This window comes from Electrophorus electricus, chromosome 21 (assembly GCF_013358815.1).
Source record: "Electrophorus electricus isolate fEleEle1 chromosome 21, fEleEle1.pri, whole genome shotgun sequence".
Taxonomy (NCBI): Eukaryota; Metazoa; Chordata; class Actinopteri; order Gymnotiformes; family Gymnotidae; genus Electrophorus; species Electrophorus electricus.
This window is the reverse complement of record NC_049555.1, coordinates 13,701,336-13,709,409: the sequence shown is the minus strand read 5'-3', so window position 1 is coordinate 13,709,409 and position 8,074 is coordinate 13,701,336. Positions and strand designations below refer to the sequence as shown.

The following is an 8,074-nucleotide window of genomic DNA, read 5'->3' as shown; positions in this document are numbered from 1 at the left end:
CTGTTGGGCCCCTGAAAAAGACCCTTAACCCTCAATTGCTTGAATTGTATTCAGTCATAACTGTAAGTCACTTTGGTAAAAGGTCAGCTAGAAGCTGTAAATGTAAGAACCTGAAGATCAGCTCTGCTCTGTGGATCTCTCAAGTACATGAAGCCTGAGACGGGTCTGCTCACTCACCTCACAGCCTGCAGCTCAACAGAATACTGCCCCTCTCATTGGCACTGTGAGATGACACTCCATGCTGGCCGCTTTCAGTTCTAGTGTGAGGGAAGTTGTTCGTGCATGAAGGATCTGGATAACACTGTTTCCCTCATGTCAGTATATTAGCCTCTTCAAAAAGGTCTGCTTTAAGTGTATCCAATCTAGCATGAGTGTCGTGTGTGTCGTCCGGATACATGGGTATACCAGTATTGCCCCAGCTGACAGTGAGTTCTCAAGGACTGCTAAGAGTTCTTTTAACAGACTACTGTGCAGGTTGCTTTGTCTCTTTGTAGTTGCTTTCTTTCCACTTCTGAAAGGATGTGAATATTGTTCATTTACAGCCAGGTGATTTGTGATCATGCTGTTATTTGAAATGTAGACATTAGGTGGCAGCATAAATCAACTCAAACTGTGCAGTCTTCCGCTTTTCATTTTAAACTAAGTCAGAAAATGGGAAATATACTTATGTAACCTTATATTTGACAGACTAGGGTACTTGACCAGTAATCAGAAGGTTGCCAGTTCAAGCCCCACTACCGCCAGGTTGCCACTGTTGGGCCTTTGAATAAGACCCTTAACCCTCAATTACTCAAATTGTTCTCAGTCATAATTGTAAGTTGCTTTGGATAAAAGCGTCAGCTAAATGCCATAAATGTAGATTTCATTGATTGAAGGGGAGGGGAATCTGGGTTAGGTTGTGTTAAGTTGGTGTGTGTTAGGTTGGGAATATGTAGACTGGTATTTGGTTTACACTTTCTGTGGTTTATGCTGTACATAAAATCAGTTATGCTACAGATTGTTCATTATAAAAGTCCAAATTGGTTTGCATAGCTTTTTTTTTTCTTTAAAATGTTTTGAAACAGTTTATGCTTAATTTCATCCATCCTGTTGGTTAAACTATAATTATATGCCTAATTTCCAGTGTTTAATCGACCCTGCTGGTTAAAATGTATGTATATGCCTAATTTCCAGAGGTTAATCCAGGCTAATGTCTATCTCAGGAGAAAGATATTTTTTGTTGTTGACTGTCTTTATGAGAACACAATATCACAAACCACATCATCCTTCCTACGCAACACTGCAGATACCATGTTCTTTATCCTGCTCCCTCAAAGGTCATCAGAGCAGGTAACACACACATGCACAGGTATTCTGAGTTGTAAACAGTCGAGCTCAATAACTGAGTTAAAGCCTATCAGGCATCTTCCTACAGAATTCCCTTCTGCATCACAATGCAGATAATATAAATATATCAATGTCTAAAGAACAAACAATGTCTGTCAGCTAATTTCTTTATATTAGCCTACATTGTTAATTATATTCTTAACCATGTAAATTTGTACTCAAATTATTGTTTTGTGTGTGTGTGTGTGTGTGTGTGTGTGTGTGTGTGTGTGTGTGTGTGTGTGTGCATGCTTGTTTGAGCATATGTTCGCTTATTTTAACCTAGCAAAAGGTTTATTTACACTTCTTTGTGTTCCTCAAAGTGTAGGCGGTATGTTTCTCTCTCTCTCTCTTTCTCTCTTTCTCTCTCTCTCTCTCTCTCTCTCTCTCTCTCTCTCTCTCTCTCTGTGTATGTATGTGTGTGTATATGCATGCGCATGTCTCTTCATAAGTGGGTTGGCAGCATTCCAGCAAGATAATACGATGACATATTGTGTTTCTTTAGACCAAAGAGCACTACTTGACATTGGAACTTGTCAAAAGTCACGCACTCAAAAAACACGAACAAATCACGCAAGGTGCATTCACCAACAGTAACAAGCCCATTTCGAGCAATTCCAACCAAGATTCAGCGCAAAGAAAAGCTTATACCAGACAACTTAGAATGAGGCGCCTAAGCCCAGTCGTGCGTGTTTGACCGTCCCACTCTCCCAGTCATGCGACCCCTGCCACATTATCAGAGACACTCAACGAAACCTTTACGTTCAGTGCTGATTCGCGAGCATGTCTCCGAGCATATTAAGACCACAGGAAATGTGATATTGATGTTTTCGCACGCCTATGTGAACTTTGCGTTTTTACGCCCACATGCGTCAAACAAACACTCTCTGTTTTAAGGCTGTGAATTCCCTGTTGCAGAGCACTGATAAGAAAAGTGCAGGCACTGCACGTTTCGAGCTGGTTCTAACCCCCCCCCCCCCCCCCCCCAAAAAACTGCTGATATACACTGGGATCTGTTTTTCCCACTTGGCCATCATTTCCATAGCATATATTACATCTAAGTCAGAGCCACACCACAATATAAATATTTAGCCTTGAAAAGCAATTCTTCATAGACGCCGCAAGAACTCAGATAAACATCCCTTCCTGAGCCAAAACGGGAAGATTTTTTGACTCCATAATTTACTCGCACTAGTAGTGTAAACAACACCAAAACATGGTCTAACTGATCACTATTGGTCCTGCCATGCCATCTTCAGCTCTGTATAGAGATACAGGGGCAACATATGTCCAAACCCTCTCTACTGAAGTCTGCTAGGATCACCACATCGTAGTATGAAAATTAACAGTATGATTAAAAACCAAATGAAATCCTCAATTCTTAAGGCTAGAATTCTTGACTGAACAATAAACCACAAATGTTGGTGAATTTCCTCACTGCTGCTTGGTTACCAGTTTCACAGATCATGCTCAAAAAGAATACATCTAATGGAACAATAGATGGAAATGATCATTTTTATAGCTTTTATTATTTAAATGATTTAAAACAACTAGATATACACACAAATACAAAGACAATATCATATGTTTTAGAACAAATATAAAGTTTTATTTTGCAGTTATGTTTATTACATAAGGGATGTTGAAAATACTATTGAATCATGTCACAATTAAGTTGTAGCAACATAAACCTGTATACGAGCAAGACTTACACCATGCCTTTTTTTCCTGCATAGATTTAAGTAAGATGTTTGGTTATACTCTCTGAAAGTGTTGTTTTCTATGAACTGATCTGTCTACTTAGTGCTGCCTTATGCAAAAACACACACAACATTATCATTTAATATTTTCAAGGTCAGTGGAATGATGAAATGAATTTGTGTGGGTGATAAGTTATAGCTGTTATCAGTTATTGCTCTGTAAGTTGCTTTCCTCTGTCATGACTCAAATCAATCATTAAATTAGGTACCTGGCTGAAAAAATGTAATATTGTATTTCTAGGTGTGTGAGTGTGTGTGGGTGATATAGCAAGTGTGTGTGCGTACGTGTGGGTGATATTGTGGGCTTTTGTTCTGTGTGGGTAACATAAGCCTAGGCTTCCTTTGTGGAGCAGTCCAGTCTGTCCTCTCATGGTTCAGCACAGACCTCAGTGTTCACCTGATCTTAAACAGCTCTGCCGTGACTTCAGGTAAGCAGCAGATGTCCTCTCTGATCATACACATCTGCACCGTTCACAGTAAGACAGGACTATGAGCTAAGTTGTGGTCTGCATGGAGTCAAGATATGATTTGTTTTGTCTATTCACCATTCGCAATGGTGGCTGTATAACATTTAGGCTAAAAGTTAAAATCAAAAAAGAAAAACACAATACATAACATTTATTACCTTAAGAGAAAAGTTTACTAATTCATTAGTTTCACCTAAAACTCCCCAGTAATATTCCCCAGTTAATTGTAATTAAACACTACAGAAATTATGTTAACCTCTCATCTGGACTACAGATATTCTCAATACCAGTTACCAGTGTATAAAAATTGGTGAATCTCTTCTTTAGCCATTCCATAGCCACACAGGCCACACCATAGCAAACTGCATAAATGGACATTTAGTGGAGTCTTGGAAGGCTGGAGTTTGAAAACATGGACTATATAATTTCAGCCAATTTTGGCCAGGCCTTTAAGTGAAGTTCCCAAAACTAGTTCATTATTGAAGTTGTTGATGTATTTCTTTATTTTTGCTTTAAAGTGAATGCTTTTTACAACGATATTTCATAGTCCCATAACAAACCTACAGTATTTCATAATAATGTAATTTATTGCTGAATTCACTATCTAGGCTGCAGTACCTACGTCACACTGATTAACGAAGAAAACTCCAGTACCCACAAGCCCCTTCTTCCGCTGCCGTAGCGCGCACCCCTGCCGAGTTTGCTTACGTCATGGCTGGAACTGCCCTGTCACGCGCTGTTAGTAAAAGTTGGGATAGCAGCTCGAGTCAAAGAGAGAGCGCGAGGCGAGTTCGCGGACAGCCCCTCCACGAGCGTGTTGACAAACAGCGGCGAGTTTCCTCCGCGCGCGCCACCGCGTCCGGGCTATTGCAAAGTTTGTCGGATCTGCGCGCACCGAGGCTCTCTACACGCTCGCGAGTCCGGACCGTCATCCGGAGAGCGTCGGGAAAGCTCGCGCTCCGCCAGCCGCGCGGATCCTCTCCGGCGTCGCGCCGAAGTTTGGGCTTCCTAGCCGGTAAATGTGGTGACGCTGTCGCGTGCTCGGCGACAGTCGGCGCGGAGAGACGGGAGCGCTCGAGCCGCCAGACCCGATGACAACTGCCAACTGCAGCGGGAATGAGGAGCTGGACTTCAGGCTGATGTTTGACGAGGACGGACAGCACGCGCCGCTAGGCCCCGCAGGTCAGTGCGAGCTGCAGACTTTATCCCAACTTCACGCTCCTCGTGCAGTCAGTAGGACTGCGCGGCTCAGCGCGTGCTCCCCGAGCCGGGGAGAGCTGCAGAGTTTATCCCTCCAACTTCACACGAGCGTCTGCTCGAGCGATAACGTCGTGCGGCTGTTTGCGTGTGCAGCTGCACAGTCGCGATGCCAAGCGGCCGGTCGAGCTGCCGGGAGCTGCGTAGTTACGCGCAGCGGAGGCGCTAAAACTTGAACTAACCGCGACGTCTCTCCATAAACGCCATTTAGAGACTCTAGAGACTCCCGCCTTTAAAAAGTTTAGTAGATGCTTCACGGATTAAACGCGCAGTGTTCACACGTGCTGCACTAGTCTGACTGACACTTTCATTCATTACAGGGTGATAAGCTTGCGCTTCGCCGCGTGCCTTTATTTACACAAACACGCACAAATATTTATACAAATGTTTGCGCAAATATTTAGGGTCTGTGATGTTGGTAACCCGAACCCTAGGACATAGTTTATTTATAGAACTGATTAATTTATTGGGACGATTTAAACTAAATCTATTGACGTTTCAACCTTTTTTGAACCGCAAGCAGAGGCTACACATTTAGTTACAAAATGTACTTGTAGCATGAATGTAAATATCGTCCATCATAAAACGAGATGTAAAATTTAGGACGTTATAAAAAATATATATTTTATTTTGTGAATTTATGAAACGCTCAGTCTAAATTTAGAGGTGTTCATTGTAACGTTTTAAGCAAAATCACACAGCACCATAATTAAGATGTTCATCTTAATATAAAATAACTAAATAAATTATCACCCTGAGCAAAAATGCTACCTTACGTTTTGTAAAGTATACAAGAAATAATAATATCCACGGTTTCATAATGGTTTGAAGTAGTTGTGCATGCTTGTTACAAAGACCTAAATATTTCTGCATTTTCCAATCCTATTCTTACTTAATTTGTTAACCTATGCTTTTGTGGCAGTTATGTGTCTGTATGGAATGGTCTACATAGATAATATTGTTATGAAATAGACTGCAATATTCAGTTGCATAACAAGTGTACATCTTCAAATGTGCTCACTTATGTTTGTAATAGTAGTTCATATTAGCAAAAAAAAAAAAGTATACACTTTAGTGAGTTGAAAAGTCATGGCAGCATCGATGGAGAACACTTGAGTTGTTGGTGTGCAGCTGCTTCTGAACACACTCAAATGAAGAAATAATTAGAAGCACATCGTCACTAAGGTTTTTATTTCTAGCTTTGATCCTCTAACAGGACCAAGCTGCTGTCAGTGTGGACATGGTTTGGGGATGCTTGTCTTGTGCTCCTGGCACGTTTTGGGTGCCAATTTGGTGCCAGTTTCTTTGGTAGGTCTTGTGTCCAGGTCCTGGCTGCATCTGTAGGTTGCTTGGTTTTGAACTGGCCTGATCAGGACAGATGTGTGTTCTTGTTTGTGCATTAGCCAGAATTAGATGTAATACGATATATGAACACAGTAGGAAAACGGGCATCTGTCAGTCTGCTTGGGTGTGTCGAGAAAGGAAGCAGACTTGTAGAGCTAAGCCGACATGCTTTGAGTGTGTGTGTGTGTGTGTGTGTGTGTGTGTGTGTGTGTGTGTGTGTGTGTGTGTGTGTGTGTGTGTGTGTGTGGGAGGTGAAGTATCGGCAGGTGCTGGATTGTTCTTTTCTACAAGTGGAGATTGACTGACTGCAAAAGCCCTTTCACAGATGCAAAGCAGCGTTTAACAACCAGCAAAAACGCAGGTTTGCATAGACGCCTGACTACAGTACCTGCCTCCTCTCCAGCACCGTGTACATGCAGCATAGCACAAGCAAAGTGCCCGGTGACGTCCTGAACATGACTTTGACGCCAGAGTTCTTGCCAGTGAGGCACTGTTTAAGTTTGCTGTGTGTTAGGCTTAGGCAATCTCAGTTTTCTGTCTCTGCGTTGTCTGTTATTACTTGCTTATTACTTGGCTCCAGTAACGGCTGGCTGAAAACCACACAGCACTCATGTAAAATAAATAAATAGATTTATATTTATTTTGCTTTCTTATTTTGCTGTGCTTCTGGTTTATTTGATGTTTAAAAGTGTCGGTAGTAAGCTCTAGCACTCTGTATGCAGTGGAGGAGAGGCTGGAAAATTAAAATTTGCTCGGTCTGATGTTGCACACGCAAGAGAATTTGCACATTTTTAATGCTAAGCTAAACATGGCTTGCTTGGTTTAGATTTCTTTCCTGATTTTGAATTGACCTACTGGAAAAGATGGAGAATATAGAGAATCACTCTATTGGTTTCTCCTGATTGCCCTCTGATCCATGCCCTTGTGGGGATGTATGCCAGACGTACACATAAGCCACGACACCCAACCTCATCACCACGTCACCAGCCGCTCAAGACTGTGGAGTGCCTTGTGACTTAAGACCGTTTCAACCGAGCCTGGAACAGAGACACACAAGCCACACATATTTTACAGTCTAGCATTAAGATTTAATACTCCATTATCAATTTAGTGGTTTGATGGTGTTTTTTCTCTTTTTATTCACACTAAATATAATGAAAAGAAAGAAAGTAACTGAACAGACATGACTGCTTGTGAGTTGTGAGCAGGGTCACACTTGGCAAAGGTGCATCTCTGAGTGTCATGGCTAGTTTGCAGGGGTTTAGAAGCTTCTGTATCGTGATGCTCGCAGGTTTTAAGGTCAGTTTGAAGGTCGAGTTGGCTTTGCTTATATGGTTGCAAATGGGATTTCACTGTGAGTTGTGACCTCTAGTTCCTCATTTAAATCAAGCACTCCTCCTGTGCTTTAACTTGCTTAGTTAACTGCCTACAACTGGGGAAACATTGTGTGCAAGTTGGTCATGGGCAGAGAGCATTTATGAAGGCTCTTACAGGGACTGGAGCAGTGTCATGTTAGTCTGACCGGGACTGAATCTGTTTGCTCTGTGCTCACCCGGTCCAGTAAAATTTTGGCTCGTCATTTGGATTTCATTATCACATTTGCATTGTAGGTACTGTGACCTTAAATGCCCTGCAGACCTCCTGTCCTCAGTATTATAATATTACAGAATCCTCCTTCCTTAAGTTCGGGTCGCTTGGCCTTGAGTTATAGTGCTCCCTTTCATCCTTTGATGTGTAAAGGTGGTATTGCTAAGGATAGAAGGTGCCCTCTCCACACTCTCCAGATATGATGGAATTGTGTGTGTGTGTGTGTGTGTGTGTTGCTTGGCTGTATGCCCAGGCATACACCATGTGGTCCTCAGATGGCAGTGGAATTTAAGG

General features: G+C 42.1%; 1 protein-coding gene and 1 long non-coding RNA gene across 2 annotated transcripts in view; one reads left to right on the top strand and one right to left on the bottom strand.

Moving 5' to 3' along the window:
* The first annotated feature begins 3,982 nt into the window (after positions 1-3,982).
* Positions 3,983-8,074, top strand: part of nfatc3a (nuclear factor of activated T cells 3a) — a 56,269-nt gene continuing 52,177 nt past the window's right edge. The window contains 1 exon segment of the mRNA XM_027025948.2: positions 3,983-4,774. Coding sequence (XP_026881749.2) covers positions 4,684-4,774 — 91 coding nt within the window. The 5' untranslated portion in view covers positions 3,983-4,683.
* The window catches only part of LOC113587329, a 6,168-nt gene continuing 4,862 nt past the window's right edge, over positions 6,769-8,074 (bottom strand). Inside the window, exon 3 of the long non-coding RNA XR_003411726.2 lies at positions 6,769-7,230. This is a non-coding gene — a long non-coding RNA (uncharacterized LOC113587329). The remainder of the gene's footprint in view (positions 7,231-8,074) is intronic.